Source organism: Mesoplodon mirus, assembly GCF_964341445.2.
Source record: "Mesoplodon mirus genome assembly, chromosome: 7".
Taxonomy (NCBI): Eukaryota; Metazoa; Chordata; class Mammalia; order Artiodactyla; family Ziphiidae; genus Mesoplodon; species Mesoplodon mirus.
This window is the reverse complement of record NC_138983.1, coordinates 2,771,670-2,792,552: the sequence shown is the minus strand read 5'-3', so window position 1 is coordinate 2,792,552 and position 20,883 is coordinate 2,771,670. Positions and strand designations below refer to the sequence as shown.

At 48.0% G+C, this 20,883-nt stretch overlaps 1 protein-coding gene across 3 annotated transcripts in view; it reads left to right on the top strand.

Moving 5' to 3' along the window:
- The first annotated feature begins 2,688 nt into the window (after window positions 1–2,688).
- The window catches only part of NADSYN1 (NAD synthetase 1), a 33,095-nt gene continuing 14,900 nt past the window's right edge, over window positions 2,689–20,883 (top strand). Inside the window, exons 1-6 of one of the 3 annotated variants that reach the window (XM_082629542.1) lie at window positions 2,689–2,876; window positions 3,949–4,009; window positions 5,769–5,885; window positions 9,845–9,898; window positions 10,352–10,441; window positions 18,829–18,880. In XM_082629542.1, coding sequence (XP_082485668.1) covers window positions 2,792–2,876; window positions 3,949–4,009; window positions 5,769–5,885; window positions 9,845–9,898; window positions 10,352–10,441; window positions 18,829–18,880 — 459 coding nt within the window. In that variant the 5' untranslated portion in view covers window positions 2,689–2,791. Of the gene's footprint in view, window positions 2,877–3,948; window positions 4,010–5,768; window positions 5,886–9,844; window positions 9,899–10,351; window positions 10,442–15,949; window positions 16,050–18,828; window positions 18,881–20,883 lie in introns of those variants that run through there. The other 2 variants (XM_082629543.1, XM_082629544.1) reach the window with 2 other exon arrangements.

Here is a 20,883-nt window from a genome sequence, read left to right as displayed (position 1 = left end):
TTTTTTTTTTTTTTTGCGGTACGCGGGCCTCTCACTCTTGTGGCCCCTCCCGTTGCGGAGCACAGGCTCCGGACGCGCAGGCTCAGCGGACATGGCTCAAGAGCCCAGCCGCTCCGCGGCATGTGGGATCTTCCCAGACCGGGGCACGAACCCGTGCCCCCTGCATCGGCAGGCGGACTCTCAACAACTGCGCCACCAGGGAAGCCCTTAATCGCTTCTTGAATCAGCGTCTCCTGGGCTCTAATCCTCAGTTTGCCTCAAATAAAACTCTTCTATTCCTTTTGTAGGTTGGTTTATTGATTATTACTGTGGACAGCAGGAATGGCCAAGCCTCCTTCATATACCCCTGCCCTTGCAAGGGCATGACCTTGGGTTGGGCAGCTGTGCAACCCAGGCAGCCCCTGGAGGGGAGGGCAGCTGAAGGTGTCTGCTGCTGATCCCAACTTCCAACATCTGGGGCATCGGCTTACTGGCAGAGGGATCTGGATGGCCATCTCTGTGTCCCTCACAGAGACATGTTTTTCCCCTGTAGTTTTTTATTTTGAAAATGTCCAACATGCAGACCAGTTGAATAAATAGTTAAGTGAACACCCACATACTTAGATTCAGCAGCCGTCAACAGTTTGCCATATTTAACTTCTCTCTCTCTCTCTCTCTCTCTCTCTCTCTCTCTCTCGCTCTGTAGGTGTGTGCATCCCCTCCTTCCCCCCCCCACTAATTAGCTACAGATGATACCTCCCTCCTGAATATTTCAGTATCCATCTCCTAAAAACAAGGACATTCTTCTACTTTACCAAAATAGAATGAGCACACGCTGGAAACTTAACCTCCATTCAATGCTATTGTCTAATGTATTACCCACATTCAGCTTCCTGCAATTGTCCCAATCATGTTGTTTGTTGCTCATTTTAAAACACCCAGGATCCAATCGGGGAAGCACACAGTTCATTTAGCTCCGCCGTCACTACGCCGCTGCACCAGCATTGCTTTCTATTGTGTCCTATTGTCTCTTTTCCGTCCTTGACAAGTGTGAAGAGTCACGGCTGGCTTTTCACAGCAAGTCTCTTGATTTGGTTTGGCTGTTTTCCTTGTCCTTGCTTTTACGTTACGCATTGTGGGGCAGGACGATATACTACCCAGATGTCCTATCTTCATGCATCATAGCAGGAGGCAACACGATGTCCCTTTGTCCCTTTGTTGATGGTAAGTTTGATCGTGTGGTTCAGGTGGTATCGCCAAAAGTCTCCAGTTTTCCTTTCATGATTAACGAGTAAGCTGCGGAGTGATACTTTGAGACTGTAAATACACTGCTCACAAATAACCCTCGGTCCAATTATCTAGCATTTAATGATGACTCTTGCCTGAACCAAACTTCTTGACGCAAAAAGGGTGATCTTCCTCATCCGTTCAATATTTATTAGTTGGCATTTTTCTGTAAAGAATTTCCCTCTCTTAATTTTTTGTCAGTATGGACTAATAGATTTTTTGCTCATTGACTTACGATCCTGTACTGTCACTTACTTTTTTAAAAAGTTCTCCTATTGTCCCATACTTGGCCAGTGGGAACCCCTCCAAACTGATTCTTTCTTTTCAAATAACTTGTTCCCATCATTTTTGGAGAACGTCCTTATTTTCTGCTCCAACCAGACACTGGAGGATTTGCTCCTTCCCTGCCCAAGGCCTAGAATCAGCCATGGTTGGCAGGAGATATTTGAGCATACTGGAAAGAACTGAGGTATTTCTAGCAATGAAAACTGCCCCAAAGGGTCAAAGTGAGGATTAAATGAATGAACATATAAACATTTTTGTGGTTTTCTGAAGTTTCCAAATTGAAACTCATGAACAAGCATTACTTTATAAACAGGATACAAGTTTGTCTGAAATATGAAAACGTGTACCGTATGTATGGCAGAGGTAGCATTGCAAACCAGTAGAAAAGGATGGCCTATTCCATCAACGATGGTCAGCCAGCTACTTATTCACAAGGGGAAAAACATGAATTCCTACACTAAGGGGACTAAAGGGTGAAATGTGAAAACAAAACCTGAAAAACTGCTGGTAGTGAATAGGTTCAAATGCTTCAGAGAGGAAATTGTGTAACATTTAGTAAAGTTGCACAAATGCATATCCTACGCCTGGCGCCTGGCGAGGCGCAGGTAAGTGCAGCTCCAGGGGAAACTGGCAACGGTAGGCAGAGAGAAACTAGTTGCCCTCACACGGGATGCATTACAGGCATGAAAATAGCAGTGCGCGTGTGTGCTGGCACAACGCTGCTAACTTAAATGTCCGCCCGTTATGAACGGATAAAGTGGGCTTTATTCCTACAGTGCAGTGACAAATGCAGAAATAACCAAAAGAACGTAATTAATATCACGGGGGAAAATAAAATTGCACAAGCGTATTAAGATACAGTTTGCGGGGAGGTATGGGGGCACGCGGGCGGGCCGGCCCCTCTCCACCTGCGCTCCAGGACTTGGCGACCGTCCCACCTGCCCGGTCAGAGTCGGGGCGGCGCGGGCGGGGGGTAGCGCGCTTGCACCCTTGCCGAGCACTCGCGGCTCCGCGGGCCTCCCTCCTGCGCAGGCGCGGCGGGGAGCTCCGCGGGCTGGGCGGGGCGAGGGCGGGGAGACCTGGGCGGGGCCTGACGCTGGGGCTCTGCGGTCCTGTCCCTGCAGGGCCTGGCGGGACGGGACGAGGCAAGCCGGAAGGACGCAGGCCGCGGCCGCCTGTCTCCCTAGGACAGAAAGACCCACTGTCCGGCCGGCCTTTTGCCCAGGCGACTGCAGCCAGGATGGGCCGGAAGCTAACCGTGGCCACCTGCGCGCTCAACCAGTGGGCCCTGGACTTCGAGGGCAATTTGCAAAGGATTTTAAAGAGTGAGTCTAGGGGCGTCGTGGGACAGAGGGGCGAAAGTCCATTCTGGGAGCCAGGCTTGCTGTGACGCACACGCAGCCTTGCTCTGGAGAAACTCCTAGCCGTTGGCATGGGGACAGATAAGATAAGCTATCTTATGACCACACCTGTGCCCGGGTCCTCCTCATGAATGGGGGTGCGGAGTGGGTTACAGCGCCTGGGGACACGTGGTATGTACACATGGTAAGAAGAGTCTGGCCGTGGAGGTGGAGATGGGAGGGCTGGGGTGAACCTGTCCTCAAATATCTTTGGGGTCGCATGTGACATTTCTAGAGCTGAAACCGACCCAAAGAGGGAGGTGGAATAGGGGTGAGCCCCCCAGCTTAGAGACTAGGTGTGGTCGTTGTGTGTGTGTGACGGGGGTCCCCATACAGTTGTCACCTGCACCAGCTCACCTTTGAAAGCGCAAGTTTGCACTGTTGACACCTACATCTGAAGTGGGGCTGCCCTGGGCGACCGTACAGGCTCGGCCACCTCAGACTGGCTGTCCTCAGCTGCAAACTGCAGCAGGGTTGCCAACCGCAGTAAAAACAGAATGATTCGGGTGAGGGCCTGTTAGCAGCCATGTGCCTCGGACCTTCATCCTTTCTGTGTTTTTCGATCTCAACCTGCTTTCATCTCATCAGAGCTCAGAGCAAATCTAGTTGGAGTGAGGAGAGGCAGTCTCGGTGGCCAGAGCTGGGGCTCCACTTGGCCAGCCTTTCCTCCCCGGCCTGCTGCTCAAACCCAGAGGCAGCTGGTACCTGCTGCTGGTGCCTTTGGGTCCTGCCTTCTCCCAACACAGGGTCTTTTGCATCTGCTGGTTAATGAACTACCAGTGTGTGACTCCCCCCTCGCCCCTGCCCTCCTCCTCCTCGGTGCTGAGGGTCAGCCCTGCAAGCCCTGCCTGTGTCTCATTTCCTGCAGGTGTCAGCAGGGTCTGGGAGATGCCCTTTGGTTTTTTACGACACCTATGGCAGCGAGAGGGTTGGATCTGCCTTTGGACCAGTTGTAGGTGCTGAAATTGCCCCTCTTTCTCTCTCTCTGTACATGTAGGTATTGAAATTGCCAAACACAAAGGAGCGAGATACAGGCTTGGACCAGAACTGGAAATATGGTGAGAGCAGAACACACAGACACCCCAGGGTGGGCAGGTAGAGGCGTCTGTATCAGCTCCCCTCAGCCGAAAGTGCAAGGAAGGAGGCGGCGGGCATTGGGAACTGCGGACATGCAGGCCCACTTAGGAGACCATCAGAAGCCCATGAGTGTGCTTGCTTGGCACCCTTGAACAAGAGCAGGCCCAGCAAGGCTGGGTGATCCCAGATTCCTATGTCGGGTAACACAGGAGCTCATAGAGAGGCTGACTTTTCCCTGTCCAGGGCTGATGTCAAAGTTGGCTGGACGTCTGGCATTGCATTGGTGTTTGATATCACATGTGGCCTGGGAGGTAAGGAAGTGACAGCCTCTGAGGCAGGAGTCTGTCCTTGGAGAGGAAAGGACATCCCAGGTCTGGACCCCGTTTTCATCTAAGAATCAGGCTCTCCCCCTTATCAGAACTAGAGGCCGAGAGGAATGCTTTTCAAGGCATTAAGGGTCACAAAGGCCAGTTTGGGGATTTGTGTTCATGTCTGCAAAGTTTGCTCGGCGTTTGCAACATCACTTCCAGGCCGTGCGTTGTGGGAAGGACCCTGTGAAGATTTAAAAGTGGTTTACAGAGAATTCCCTGGCGGTCCAGCGGTTAGTACTTCACGCTGTCATTGCAAGGGGTCAGGGTTCCATCCCTGGTTGGGGAACTAAAATCCCACAAGCCATGCGGTGTGGAAATAAGATAAAATGAAGTGAAATAAGATAAAATAGTAAAATAAATAAAACAAAATAAAATAGTACTTTACAAATTCGGTACATTTCGTTATTGGGGGTCCCAGACAGAGAAATTACTCTCAACCCAGTTCCCCTGTTAGGACCTCATTGAGCATTGTATTAGTTTTTTCTGGAGCTGCTATAACAAAGTTTCACATACTGGATGGTTTAAAACGGCAGGAATTTATTCTCTCACAGTTCAGGAGGCCCGAAGTCCAAAGTCAAGGTGTCAGCGGGGCCCTGCTTCCTCCAGGGCTCCAGGGGAGGGTCCTTCCTGCCTCTTCAAGCTTCTGCTTCCCAGTTCTTTGTCTTGTGGCCACATCCCTCCAGCCCCAGCCCCATCTCTTCTCCATGGCTTTTCCTCCTTCTGTTTCATGTAAAGACACTTGTCACTGGATTTAGGGCCAGGGTCATCTCATCTCCAGATCCTTCACTTACATCTCTAAAGACACTTTTTCCAAATGAGGTCACATCCACAGGTTCTGGAGGTTAGGGCATGGACACATCTTTTTGGGGGACACCATTCAGCCCACCACAAGCTTCAGTATCTATAGCAAGAAACTCAGGAGTAGCTGTGTGAGTGGCATTCGAATGATTATTCATGGTCCCTTTGCCAGAGGAATGTTTTTCTCTGGGTCCAGCTTTGTTTCTTTCACATCCCTTTCTTGTAGATTAGTGGGATTTGGGCTACATTGAAGGTTAAAACAAAAAATCCAAGAGCAGACACTTCTTGACATGACAGAGAATTTCTCATTGTAACTGACAACTATGAGAAGTGGATGGGGCCCAGTCCATGAATTTCCAATAAAAAGCATCGGTTTTTGTTTTTTTGTAGCAGTGATTCTAAGTCTGGCCGCACAATAGAATCTCCTGGGAGGCTTTATAAAGATACCAAGGTCTGGGTTGCACCCCTGCACGTTCTGACTCGCTAGGCCCCTAGGCCCCTGCCCCACCCCTGCCCCCGGGCCCACCCGGTGTGTCTCAGGGGCTCACTGTCCTCCTCCCTCCCTCTGCAGTGGCTACGGATGTTGGGATCATTTTTACGAGTCGGACACCCTCCTGCATTCGCTCCAGGTCCTGGCTGCCCTTCTGGAATCTCCAGTCACTCAGGATATCATCTGTGATGTGGGAATGTAAGTGCCGGCGTGAGCATGGGGAAAGGCAAGCTTGGAAAGAGGCAACTTCAAGGGCGTCGTATGTCTGGAGTCATCCTAACATCAGGGAGGTGGAATCTGCACATTTCAAAGATACAGAAGGCCTCTTGTAGAGAAGTGGGGTTTGTTCCCTCTCTAGCCCTGCAGGTACCTAACTCCCCCAGTGGAGGCAGCTCTTGAGAGATTTTTTTGTATGTTCTTCCAGATGCTACTGTGCATGTGGGAACATGCTTTGCACAGCTGGGAGCACAGGGTCTCCTTTTCACATGTATAGCTCTTTCTTTACTTAATGGTAAGTCTTGGGATGGTTCCACATCACGCCATATCGACATGCTGACCATATGGTTCCAGGGGGTGTAGATATATAAATGTAGCGTTCATAGCTGTAGATTCCATAGGTGTAGGTTCCTCCATATGGTACAGGTCCATGTGGTATATAGGTCCATAGGTGTAGGTTCCATAGTTGTAGGTCCGTATGGTGTACAGGCAGGTTCTATAGATGCAGGTTCCATAAGTATAGATGTATATGATGTAGGTTCCATAGCTGTAGGCCCACATGGTGTACAGGCAGACCTTGGAGACCTTGCAAGTTTGGTTCCAGACCACTGCAGTAAAGCCAAATATAGCAATAAAGTGAGTCACGAAGTATTTGGTTTCCCAGTGTATATAAAAGTTACATTGACATTATACTGTAGTCTATTAAGTGTGCAATATTATGTCTAAAAATATACGTACTTATGTTACTTAAAAAATACTTTATTGATAAAAATGCTAACCATCATCTGAACCTTCAGGGAGTTGTAATCTTTTTCCTGGTGGAGAGTTTGAAATATTGCGAGAATTACCAAAATGTGACACAGAGACTGGAAGTGAGGAAAAGCTGTTGGAAAAATGGCGCCAATACACTTGCTCAATGCAGGGTTGCCACAGACCTTCAGTTTAAAAAAAAAAAATGCAATACCTGCAAAGCACAGTAAAGCAAAGTGCAATAAAGCGAGGTCTGCCTGTAGGTCCATAGGGTGTAGTTTCCACGGGTGCAGGTCACGTGGGTAGGGCTCTGGCCTAGGACTATTCTTGAGTGTGTCTGTGATGTGCTTTGTGTAACCAGAGCCCAGTGGTGGGCCTTTATGTTGTTTCTGTTTGCATCCTTCATTCTGTGTTATGTGGTGTGAATGTAGCCGAGGTTGCTTTCTTCTCCTCGGCCCTGCACTGCCTTTTCAACCTGCTGTGACATCTGTGTAGTAGGTCTCTCTTAAGCAGTAAACAGATGAGATTTTTAACCCAGTTTGTTCGCATTTACTATCATTCTTGATACATGGACCATGTTTGTTTCCTCTTTTGCTGCTGTGTGACAGAGTACCACAGATGCGACACACAGAACCACACAAATCTGTTGTCTTGTGGGTGTGGAGCTCAGAAGTCTGAAACGGGTCAGCAGGGCTGGGCTTCTGGAGGCTGTTGGGGGAGAATCGGTTTCCTTGGAAGAGTCCAGCTTGGAAGGCCCGCCCGCATCCCTTGGCTCGTGGCCCCTCCCCCTCCCTCCATCTTCAAAGCCAGCGATCATATCACTGCAGCCCCTGCTTCCACTGCCACGTGCCCTCCGACTGTCCCTCCTCCCTCACAGAAGGACCCTTGTGGTTATGATGAGGGCCCCAGAGAGTCCCCCAGAGGGATAATCTCCCATCTCAGGGTCTGTAACTTTGTTATATCGGCAGGGTACCCTTTGCCGCCTGAGGTGACATGCTCACACGTCCTAGGAATCGGGATGGGGATATCACTGGGGGCCTTTACGCAGCCCACCACATGGACTGATTCTGGCCACTTTATTAAATGTCCTAGTCATCATGTTTTTTTCTTTTTTGTTTTTCCTGTTGTCTTTTGTGTGTTTTCTGTGTTCCACTTTCCTCTGCTCGCCTTGAACTTATAATCCGATTATAAGTTTTCTGCTTTTTGCCCTCAAAGTGTTATCATATTTAAAGATATTTTTCTTTGGAAATCCAGCATTTATCTGGATCTGTAAGCACCACTGAAGAAAACAACCGTCATACCATGATGTCATTGATATTCTCCGTCTGAAATTGTCTTTACAAATTATCCTCCAGGAAAAAGGTGCTGAGCCTCCTTCCTGCCCTGTTTTTGAAGGCATGTTATCCTTAGCGCTGATCACAAAGGGCTAGCTCAAAATAAAGAAAACTTAAAAAAAACAAAATAGAGAGAATCTTAAAACACGCAATAATTTTTTTTTAAAAAAGATCTTAGGGCCTCCCTGGTGGCGCAGTGGTTGAGAGTCCGCCTGCCGATGCAGGGGATACGGGTTCGTGCCCCGGTCTGGGAGGATCCCATATGCCGCGGAGCGGCTGGGCCCGTGAGCCATGGCCGCTGGGCCTGCGCATCCGGAGCCTGTGCTCCGCAACGGGAGAGGCCACAACAGTGAGAGGCCCGCATACCACAAAAAAAAAAAAAAAAAAAAAAAAAAAGATCTTATTTATTTGTTTTCATGACTTAGGAAGTTGAACTCTCTTGTTTGTTTTTGGCCATTTCTGACACTTGTTCTTTAGCGTACAATTGAAGTGTCGGTGTCTAATTTAGTTTAAGAGTTCTATGTGAAAAATATCAACCCATTCTCACATATGATAAAAATACTTTTACTTGTATGTTGTTTGCTATTTAAGTTTATGTTTTGAGCTTTCAATTTTCCTCGTACTGCTTTTTGTTTTTTTTTCTTTTTGTTCAAGAGGCTTACTCCAATTGGAAATTGGATATTCACTGAGGGTCTCTGTTTTGTTTAAAATATAAGTTTACCTCCTGCCTTGAACACATTTTTGTATAAATGTGAACACAGGCAGGTTTTGGTTTGGCCCGGGGAGGATTAGAAACCACAGCGGTGGGAGTCCTTGCTGGTGGCATCCGTGTGTCGTGGCCACAACTGGGGGTACCCCGCCGGCATCCTGTCCTTCAGTCCCTCTGGGGGGAGGAACCCAGGGTAGCGGGACTTAGCCAGTGCAAAGCGGGATTGGAACCTGGCCCCCTGACTTGATAGCCCACACTATTAATGGTTGGTTTTATTTCCTCCTCCATCACTGCTTTGTTTACTCCTGTCCCAGGGCATTCATTTGTTTGCCTTATTAAATTTGTCTGACAATCCATTGTCTTAGGTACCCTTTAAGGCCATCCTCCTGTGGTGCCTGATGCCTTCTGCTCTGAGCTCCTGCGCTCTCACCCTGAGCTGGGCTCCAGCACCTGGGCTTTGCCCAGCTCTGCCTTCTCTGCCATCTCTGCCCAGCTCTTCCCAGCTCTTCCCAGCTCTGCCCAGCTCTGCCCAGCTCTGCCCCAGCCACTGGCCAGCAGAGCACCTCAGCCTCTGGAGCTTTGATCCCCTCCCCTGCAGAGGAGGAAGGTACCAGGTGGTCCGGGAGGAGATGTAATACACAATGTCTATCCTGAGAAGGGTCCAGACAGAGGGGTGAGCAGATCTGCTCAGGGCCTACCACCCCCCACCCCAGCCCCGGCCCCTCGGACCCGTTGCCCCTGCCCTGCACCCTGCATTCTGGAGGGGGGGGTGTTCGGGTCAGGAGAGGTGCTGGGAGGGAGAATTGGGGAGGCACAGGGGCTAGTGCCTGAGGCCAGCAGGGGATGAAGAGGTGATGTGACAGCAGGGATGTGAGAAGGGGAGGGAGGGAGCCACTGGAAGGTCCGAGAACCTTCCAGGAGGAGAGGAAGAGCCCTGAGCAGGGAGGGACTTGGTGCTCTATTTAGAAGACTCTCTCCCATTTAGGGCCTACGCTGTGGCAGAAACACTTGGGTTTGTTGTTAACTTTGGTTTGAGAAAGCCACAGGGGAGCCTTCTGATTCTTATAAAGGACGGAGAAACTTCATATCGAAACAGATGCGTAACTCTGCCCTTTGCTAACAGATGTGTGCGTCCCCTCTCCCCACAGGCCCATCATGCACCGAAACGTCCGCTACAACTGCAGGGTGATATTTCTCAACAGGTAGGTGACCGCCGGGAGCAGAGTGACCTGCCTGTCTCCCCTGAGCTCTAGGGGCCTGCGGGCACTCGTGCCAGTGCCCTGGGGCACGGTCCCTGGGGGCCATGTGCAGGGAGGCTTCTTCTGGAACTACCTTAGTGGGGGCTGGTGTACCAGGCAGGTGACTCAAGTGGCACTGCTCCTGGTCTCTGCCACCACTGACACCTTCAGGTATTAGAAAGAGAGAGGCCACAGGGTGGGGTTTGGGGACACATGGCCCCATTGCTGGGAGGTCAGTCCAGGGAGAGAGGCCTTGTCATGTCCCCTCGCAGACCCTGGACATCAGCTGCCCGCAAGTGCCCCCCTGCCGGGTCTTAGCTGCCCTGTCCCTGTCGACTGTCGGAGTGGACGGACCGGCGGCTGCTCCTCGTCAGGGGCGTGTTGATCTCAGGAGTGGCCTTGTCCCCCTGCCTGTAGGAAGATCCTGCTCATCAGACCCAAAATGGCCTTGGCCAATGAAGGCAACTACCGAGAGCTGCGCTGGTTTACCCCGTGGTCCCGGAGTCGGTGAGTCACTGCCCGATGCGCAGGAGCCAGGTTTGTGACTGCTCCTTGGATGCTGATGAAGCATCTTCCTGTGCATAGCTTGTGCAGGTCATGGGGGAGATAGACAAGAATTCCGGGTGAAGTCCCTGCCCCACAGTACCTGTCACTTAGATATTGCTGCTTTGACACTGCCGATTCATTTATAGCCCACTTATCACAGACCACATGAAACTCTCAATCATCAGTCACCCATCATCCGTCATTATACATCTGATCCTGTATATCAGGGTTTCCCAGCTCCAGCCCCGTTGCTTTGGGCTGGATCATTCTTGTCGTGGGGGTCTGTCCTATGCATGGAAAGGTGTATAGCAGCATCCCTGGCCTCCACCTGATAGACACGTCCATTTGTGACAATTTAAAATGTCTTCAGACATTGCCGAGTGTCCCCTGAGGACAGAATCATCCCCAGTTGAGAACCCCTGCTCTATATTCTTCTTATAGTTATTCCTGTCTATTTATTGTTGCTGCTATTACAAATGGAATCTTTAACATGATATTTTTAAGTGGTTAATATTTTTATGTAGGAAAACTTGAGATTTTTGTGTGTTGCTTTTGCAATTGGCCACCTTACTACATTCTCTTATTGGGTCTAGCAGTTATTCTATTGATTTTCTTTGTTTTTTTTTTTCAAGTAGAAATTATATAATAGAAAACTAATTTTACTTCTTTCTGATATTTACATCCCTCAGTTCATTTTCAAAACTACTTTTCTTGGCCAGCGTTTCTAGAACAATATTCTAGATCATTTCTAGAACAAATATCTTTGATAACAGGCATTTTTGTCTTTTTCCCAATGTGACTTGGAAAGCTCTTCCTGTTTCTGATTTGGTTTCAGATTTATATCCATCCTTAGTTATTTTTACTTTGGGGATTTAAAATTAATTGAGAATGGTTGTTGAACTTATCTAATTTCTTCTTAGCATATGTTGAGATGAACATGGTAAGTCTTTGCATGTCTTTATAAACTCCAAATGGATGTGGTATGTTAAACTTTGTTTCCATTTGCTAGTATCTATTCAGGATTTCCCTCTCTTCTCTAAATTTATATGCCAGTGTTATGTTAGTTAAAATTTAAAGAAAATTTTTTCTGTGCTCTGAATGCTTTAAATATTATAAAAATCATGTAATATCAAGTAATAATATGACAAAAATTCTCTTTACAATTGGGAATGTTGTATCAAATAGTGTTTACTTTTACACTTTTTTAGTGAGGCATAAATAACATGCAATAAAATATGCAGATTTTAGGAGCTTTCTTTTTTGACAATTGTGTGCATTCGTGCAATCACACCCTAAAGAAGATAGAGCCATGTCCAGGGCACCCCTGCCCCTTTCCAGCTGATGCCCCCAAGGTTAGTCTTCTCCTTTCTTAGATTTCATACAAATGGAGTCACACCATGTACATTCCTTTCTAACCGGTTTCTTTAGCTTAACATGATGCTTTTGAGATTTGTCCAATGGTTTGTTCCTTTATACATAGTACAGATAGTTTGCTCTTTTATATAATAATATGGTTTTGTAATTCATAAATAATTCTATAAGCTTGATAACAAAAAGAAATATACAACCCCCCCCCCCCACCAATCTGCCCAGTCTCAGAGCCCTGCTCCCGATAGCTGTCCATTTCCATTTTTCTCCTTTCTCCTGTAGCCTCTGGGTTCCGCCTTGGTATTTCTAACTCATGTGCAGACATTGCCATTTCGTGGCCCCCTGCTCTGGAAGGACAGGATGTGGCACACAATTCAGCCCTCACTGTTAGTTTCTCTGACCTCCTCTTCCTAACGTGGGCACTTCACAGTTTTCTGGTTAAGTTTGTTTAAAAAAACAAATATTCATCTGAGTGAATTTGATGACCTAATTGGCTTTATTCAATGATTCAGGAACTGGGCAGCCTCCCACTAGTAAATAGAAGGGTCTGTACACAATGGAAGGTTTCTATAGGCAGAAGAAGGACAGGACAAGAAGGTATTCGCGAGAGAAAAGTTAGGATAGTTTCAGGCCAGGCCCTCCTCTTTGATACGGAGGGAACAGCAGGGTCTTTTTTTTTTTTTTAGTTGATGCATAGTTGATTTACAATGTTGTGTTAATATCTGCTGTACAGCAAAGTGATTCAGATATATATACATATATATATATATATATATATATATATATATATACAATTTTTAAAATACTCTTTTCCATTATGGTTTATCTCAGGATATTGAATATAGTTCCCTGTGCTATATAGTAGGACCTTGTTGTTTATCCATTCTGTATGTAATAGTCTAATTTGCTAATCCCAAATCCCAATCCTTCCCTCCCCCACCCCCCTCCCCCTTGGCAACCACAAGTCTGTTCTGTATGTCTGTGAGTCTGTTTCTCTTTCGTAGGTAAGTTCATTTGTGTCATATTTTAGATTCCACATATAAGTGATATCATATGGTATTTGTCTCTCTCCATCTGACTTACTTCAGTTAGTACAATCATCTCTAGGTCCATCCATTTTGTTGCAGATGGCATTATTTCATTCTTTTTTAGGGCTGCGTAATACTCCATTGCATATATATACCACATCTTTTTTATCCATTCATCTGTCGATGGACATTTAGGTTGTTTCCATGTCCTGGCTCTTGTGAATAGTAACAGCAGGGTCTTCTTCGTGCAGAGCCTGCCTCCCCAGTGTGATCAGGACATCAGACTGACTGTTCTTAAAGGTTGAACCTGCAGTTAAGTCTTGGTTTCCTGTCTTGGGGCAGATGACTCCATTTGGGGCTTGCTGTTTCTCTCTAACCAGTCACAGCTCAGTGTTTCACGATCGGCTGATATCTGCGTTCACAACTGAGCCGCAGATTGTGTTCTGAATCCGTGTTTCTTCGCTCATTTCTCCTGCCGTCGACCAGTGTCAAGTTCCTTTGCTTTCAATCTCTGTTCTCGCCCAACACCCCTCCCACAGACAGACAGGCACTTCCTGCCCCAGTCTGCTCATTGTCCCCCAGGCTGGCTGCACAACCGGCACCCCCTCGCTGTCACAGTTCTCTGGGACTTCTCTTCCCCCCTGGGTTTGCTCAGCCTCCTGGATGACTGTCTTCCCCTGTCAGTCACTCATTTGCTGGAACTCAGCATCCAGTAGCTTTCTACGATTCTACCACCACCAGGCAATGAACACAGTGCTGATACTGTCTACCTGGAGGTAGTGTCCAACCCCACAGGTTCAGGACTCAGCCCCACTGAACTGCCCCCAACCCTACTTCAGATGTCAATCACAACTCTGTTACTGTGGACACATCCGTTTGTCCAACATGCAGCAAACCAAATGCTGAGATGCTGAGGTTTGCAGCTGTGCAGTCAGGCCACCCAAGATGGCTGCTCTCTTGCTCTCTGTACATCCCTGCTGGACCAGTCCCTGCCTCACCTACACCCCACTCACCTGACTCACCTTCCCTCTTAGTCATAGAGCCTAATCAGTAAATGCCTACATACTTGCCCCCGGCCCCAGCTAGTGATGACTGTGCTAATCTTTAGATCAGAACTATCTCCACTATGACAGTTTATCAAAGGGGCGGTAAGGGACGTGCCCCTTTGCTGGTTTCCCTGGTAACTGATGAGCCAACCTCCACGTTCTTGTAAAACAACTGGGCTACGTGAAGCTGGGAACATATTCAATTAAAGAGAGGAAAAAAAGAAAGAAAGAAAAAAATAACTAAAGTGAGCTACATCAGTAAAGATGGTTTACAAGCAGAGGGGTTTTAAAAAGCTGCTGCTCTGCAAGACAAGCTCAAGGATTCCTTTTAGCCATCAGCTTCTGTTAACTCTAGGGGGCATGGTTTCAGTCCCCCCGCCTTTTAATCATTCCTCAGTCTTGAGGAAAGGGGGCCATGACTGCTCTGGCTGCTTCCTATTGAAGAGGGATGTAGGCCTAAGAAAGTTTTGAGGAATGAAACTGTTTCGAATTTGCAAATACTCACAAATCCCAAGATGAGGCCAAGACTCTGGGCTTAAGGATCCAAGACAAACAGCAAGTAGAGAGTTATGACAAAAAGGAATATAGATCCTAGCAAACACAAAACGATAATACCTAGTTTAACCAGTCCCTCAAACATAGACCTTATTCTTGCTGGGATCCATGAGAAGATATTTCTTAAGAGATCAAATCCAGATTTTTGGGATGACATTTGTTGGAGCCAAGCTGCCTTTTCTCTGATTTTATCTAAATAGGTTTTAACTTCTGATGTGATATTAATACATACATAGCAGGAACTATTGGCCACTACATATATGCCCCCTTTTTCTGTTAAAATATAATCTAAAGCAATTTTATTGTCTAGTAGCCTTCTGGCTAAAGAATCTAGAGCCCTCTGCTGGGAAGCTATGGCTTGAGCTGTCTCGTTTGCTGCTATTCCTAAAGTAAAAGATTTCATAGTTACAAGAGGAGACCTTGAGGACATAAGTTTGCAATTGGCAGGTAGCAGATACTGTTTTGAGAACAGCTGGTGGTGTCCTTGAGTCTGAAAAAGTTCAGAAAATTCAAGTTCTCAGTAATACTGGAGCATGTCTGAAACCACACCCACGATGGCCATCCAGCTCTATTTTGGATTCCTGGACCACAGTTACTCTATTTTGATTTTTGAATCCACTCTTTTCCTCAGTGGTTAAGGCAGATGTACAATGCATGTTTGATAGGCCACAAAACAGGTTGTTCTGGTTAGTATAAAGTTTAAGTTAAATCATGTGTAAGCCAGAATGACTTCCCCACACCTCAACATGTGAAAATTTCCTCCATCATTTTCCCCTTTTCATTGCAGATCTTTTGATAGAAAGCATTTATCATCAAAATATTTGTCCCTTGTTGCCAGGGTGGTTGCTGCCTGCCATAGGTCCATCATATCACTCGGTGCCTAGTTATCCATGTTGGGGAAACTAATCAGACTCAGTGAACAAGCACAGAAGTATGCTAGCAAGGAAACCTTTTATAGGCTATACGTTTTATCAATTATACTGAATTGTCACGGAAACAGTTTACACGTGCTTTTAGCAGTAGACTTAAAGCAAGCAGTGGTACATGTCACGAGTACTTATGCTCTGTGACAACTTCACTAGAGAATTTTCTTTCCATCCAAACTTTGGGGGCAAAGGTATGGTTAGAAGTAAAACAATAACTTTAATGTTGATAAGGGAGACAAATATTTGGTAAACAGTAAATTGAATTAGTAGAATGAGTCTGGTCCAGATTCTTGGGTCAGCTGTCTACCACTGCTGTCTTCTTCTCATCCTGGGGTGGTTGTTGTTTGGATCAGCAGTCCTTTCTGTAGACCAGTCTGATGCAGAGATCCCTCATAAGTGGGAAATATGAACTCAAGAGTCAGTTCCCTTGTTTCACTGTGCTTGAGCTACTTATGAATACCTGATAAGGGTCCTTTCATCTAAGTTGGAGAGAGAGTCCTTTAAATGATGACTTTTTTAGTATGTATAATCCCTGGTTGCAGGTCATGGGGCCTCTGATTTTCATCCAAATAGAGATTCCTGTGATCAGCTTCTGAAACAAGCTTCCCTCTTCCCACTGGTAACCACTAGTTTGTTCTCTATATCTGTGAGTCTGTTTCTTTTTTGTTATATTCACTAGTTTGTTCTATTTTTTAGATTCCACATATAAGTGATATCATACAGTGTTTATCCTTCTCTATGTGACTTATTTCACTAAGCATAATGCCCTCCAAGTCCATCCACAATGTTGCAAACGGCAAAATTTCATTTTTTTTTATGGCTGAGTAGTAGTCCATTGTGTATATGTATCACATCTTCTTTATACATTCATCTATTGATGGACACAGGTTGCTTCCTTGTCTTGGCTATTGTAAATGTGCTGCTATGAACATTGGGGTGCATTTAACTTTTCAAATTATGTCTTTGTTTTCTTCAGGTATATGCCCAGGATTGGTATTGCTGGATCATATGGTAGCTGTATTTTTATTTTTTTGAGGAACATCCAGACTGTTTCCACAGTGGCTGTACCAATTTACATTCCCACCAGCAGTACCCAAGGGTTCCCTATCTGTTCTGTTCTTTGATGCACGTAATATGTTTTCATATCTTCAAATGTTTTAATTTTTCAAATTATTTTCTTAGTTTTGAGCTCGCTTTTTATCTTCTATTGTCTGATTATCTTTGCGATGTTGCATTGGCTTCTGTTGTCTCTTATTCTATGCCAGTATAGATCTCTAGTTCACTTTTTTTTTTCTCCATTTCTAATGTTGAAATGTTGAATCCTTTCAGACCATCACTCATTTAAAGATGCCTGTAGAAAGGGTGGCGGTAGATATCGAGCTGGAACCAGAAGCTTTCATTCTGGTACAGTTAAAAAACAAAACAGACTTTTTACCCTTCGGGAGTTGTGCCAAAATGGTGACAGCAAAATGGTTATGTCACTGTGTCCCTGCTTTAGTAATGAGTCCATCACAGCTTCAAGATGCTATTTCAGGCTTTTGTAGGAAAACAGGAAAAAGGCCCAGTTCTTGACTGCAGAGAACTTAAGAGTCTAGGTTCACTTTCATTAGATTCTTAGGTGGTTGCCCCAAATCTGAGCCCAGCAAGACGGGGGTGTTGGGGGGCGGGGGTGTCGAGGGGGCTCTTGTAGCTCCCAGGGGTCCAGAAAAGACTTGACATTAGCATGGCCAGAAGTGGTTTATCGGCAGAAATATGCTGCTAGGGTTTCTCCAGGGGATGTTCACTGAGGAAGAAGAACATCCCATCAGAGGAACTGTGCAGAGCAGGAGGGGTTCAGGTGTGGAGGCAGCTGGAAAGATGGGTCGGGCCAGCGTGAAGCCAGCTTGGCATGACTCACTGCCGATCCGGAGGGTTTATTGTTGATACCTAGGCTCTTTAATGAACCGTGCGCACCTCATGAGCCATCCGCTAGGTGCAGGCTGGCTTTGGAGCAGGGCGTGGGGAGGAGCAGAGGTGAACCTGCATCGCCCCCTGGTGGGCTTGCCTGCGTCTGGTTCTGAGTGGATCTTCGTGCACACTGAGGGGAGAGGCGAGGGTGAAGGGAGAAACCTTGGGGCAGCTCTTCCCTTTAAGACAAATTGTGATGCAGCAGCGTCACCATCAGCGAGCCTGCGGCTGGTGAGCGGAGTGCTCATTGTGGGGTGCCAAGGCAGCTCGGGGGTCAGAGGACGGCTACAGTTTCTGTTCCCTTCGCTAGTGAGGGAGAGACAGCATTGTCCTCTCAACTTCTCTGCTTTTAAAACTTACTTAAGTAAAAGCCACTGAAATCTCCCAGAAGGTTCTTGTGAATTCCAGGAAAGCAAAAAGAAATCTAGTTAATTACATGTCCTAATGGTGCATCTGGGAACAGCCTATTTGAGGTCAGATTTGGAAACCGTCTGTTGTTCGAATTCTACCTTTTAGTGTAGACCGTGGGATGGCTTGTACTAACGTTGTGTATTAAACTCTCTGTCCAGCTCCTACCATTTGGAACGTTATTTTATAACTTCAGTGAGGATATCGGTTTGTCACCGTATGTTGGGTTCATGCGGTGTGATCATTTTGATTCAGGAACTTTGAGCAGGAATTCCACCTGGATTTCTCCGTGGGGAAATATGACTTCTTTTCAGATAATCCCCGTGACATGCCTCTCAGATGCCGTGCATGAAAGTGTTCACGCAAGTTTGTGTGCCCGATGCACAGTGAGGCCCAACAAACTGCAATGTCAGAGCTTGCAGCAGAGCACGGTTTTTTGCAGGGCCCTGCAAGGAGGCGAGGTGGCCCAGGCCCTGAGAAGCCTCAAGCTCCCCGAAGGGTTTTGGCAAAGCATTTTTAAAGGCCGGGAGAGGAGGGTGTTGCAGGGTACGTGATCAGCTTGTGCACAGTTCTCTGACTGGCTGATGGCGAGTCAGCAGGGTGGTGTCACAGGGGTTAATATGATCAGTCCTTAGGCTCCAGGAGGCGTGGGGCTCTGTGTTCATGGTCACTGAGTAGTTCTTCCATTTGGTGGGGGTGGTGGGGGGTGTTCACATCTGTAAAACAACTCAGGAAATGTGCATCAAACACTGTTATCTGGGTACTTCAGAGGGGGACTTCAGAGGCTATGGGGGAGGGCCTGTCCCGGGAAGTCCCCCATGGTGTCCTGGTCAGTTACAGAAGGGTGGGGAAGCCAGGCCAGTGACAGGAGAGCACCAAGCATCTCGCTGTCATGTGGCCTGGGAGCCTCATCGAGTTGCCTTATACTTGCCTTTTTGCCTTAAATTGACAGTTCCTTTGCCAGCTCATCAGTTCCAAGCACTCATTTTGAGTTTTGCTTTACGTTTGGGTGCCGTTCTGCATATTTCCCAAGATGGTCCTCCTCACATCTGTGGTGGTTTCCTTTCCAGGCAAACAGAGGAATATTTTCTCCCCCGGATGATACAGGACCTGACAAAGCAGGTGAGTCTCGGAGAAGAAAACCCGTTCTCGGTCAGACGTCACTCTGGGGTGGGCCGTGGGGTCAGGACCCTTCGGGTCAAAGTAACGGGCATCACCATGGCCCGTGTAAGGAGCACAAACAAAGGGGTGATGTCTGTAACAAGTGGGGAGGGTCCCAGGAGCAGAGGGGGTGACGGTGGGCGTCTCCTTTCCCCTGTGTGATGCCTGTCCTGTTCCTGCCCTCTCCTCTCTGGCTCACTCGGCAGGGTAGAGGCCTCAGGGGAGCCTGGGGGAAGGGGTTCCTGCCCCACCTCGGCCAGCCGGCTATTCCCTGATGGGCTGGGGCTCGGGCTTAGGGACTGCCCAAGAAGCCGAGTTTGGAGGGTTTCTAGTTATAAAACTCATGAAGGACTTTCCTTGGCTACCTGTCCATTCTGTGAAAACTCAGCATCAGAAATCTGTTTTGTCTTGTCTTATCTTTTGCACCTGGCTGGCCAGGCCTGAAGAGCTTTGAATTTGCAGCCTTATCTGGGGGCCTCGACCATCCCCTTCGTCCTGGAAGCTGCTGAGGTGGGACAGCTGGGACCTGGTGCTGTCCACTTCCTGCGGGGCGTTGAGAGCCAGGGGCACAGAGGGGGTGTTTCGGGGGGGCCCTGATTTCTCTGGCTCCTGCTTGAGTTTCCATTCTGGTTGCCAAGTGTATCAATTTGTTTAGGCCACCATAACCAAGCACCACAGCCTGGGTGGCTTAAACAACAGACATTCACTGTCTCCAGTCCTGGAGGCTGGAATCCGAGGTCCAGGTGTGGGCAGGGCTGGTCCTCCTGAGGCCTCTCTCCTCGGAGTGTAGACGGCTGTCTCCTCCCTGTGTCCTCACGGGGTCGTCCTTCTGTGTGTGTCTGTGTCCTGACCTGCTCTTCTTATAAGGACCCCAGTCCTGTGGGATTAGGGCCCCACCCTAGTGACCTCATTTTACCTTAATCACCTCTTTAAAGATCCCCATCTCCAAACGCAGCCACATGTGAGGTGCTGGGGCTTAGGGCTTCCGCACATGAATTTGGGGGACACAGTTTAGCCCATGACACCCAATTCTCTGCACCCCTCACTGTTGCACTCAAGGTGGCTCATAGGGACACACTGAACCTCCGCAGTGGAGCAGGTCGGCAGGGACGCATCTGGACCTCAGGGATGGATCTGGGGGGGTGGAGCAGGAGTGCCCTTCTCCCCGATCCCACCAGCCCCCAGACCCTTTTCCCCTTTATGCCAGGGATCTCCACCTGCCTCTCACTTCCCTGGCCCTTGGGCCAAGATCACCACCGTTCGGGAGCCAGATTAAGTCACTGGCACCGGTTCTGATCCCTAAGAGAGGATGTCCGAGGGGCCAGCTTGGGTTGGTGCCTCCCGCGAGGCAGTCAGGGATGTGTGTGAAACAAACTTTTCAGCAGCAATCCCCCTGCTGCGAGAAATCCTCCATTTCATTCTTCTAGGACCCTTTGATATCCTAGAAAACATACCAGGTGACCCCCCTAAACCAATGTGGGGGCTGCCTGCAGGTGGGAGGATGCTGCTTGGTGTCACTGGTTGAGAGCAAGTTACAGCAATTGGCCCTGGGTGCAAGTGGATTAAAGTTCAGGGGAGTTTTCAAGAAACAGGGCAAAGCCAGCCCCGTAACTGCTGTAACCTGGATAATTCAGGTCAGGGGCCCGTCACTGAGAGCCCCCCTTCACGCTTTGTTTATCACCCTGTTGCCCCGAGCCCTGGTCTTGTCACAGGAAGATGGGGTCAGGATTCCAGCCCTACCCCTGTGGTAAGGAATGCGAGGCACCCGTTGCAGGATGTGCAGTGGTCCCGGGACGGCCAGCTCGGGGTCCTGGCTGAGGGCTGTGTCCGTGGCAGGAAGCATCAGAACAGAAAATGCCAGGCCTGCCCCTCGGTTCTTGCCCTTGGTGATAAAGGGAGTTGAACTCACTAACACACACGTCAGGGGACCCAACCAAGAGTGCTGGGATGCGGTCCAGGCCCAC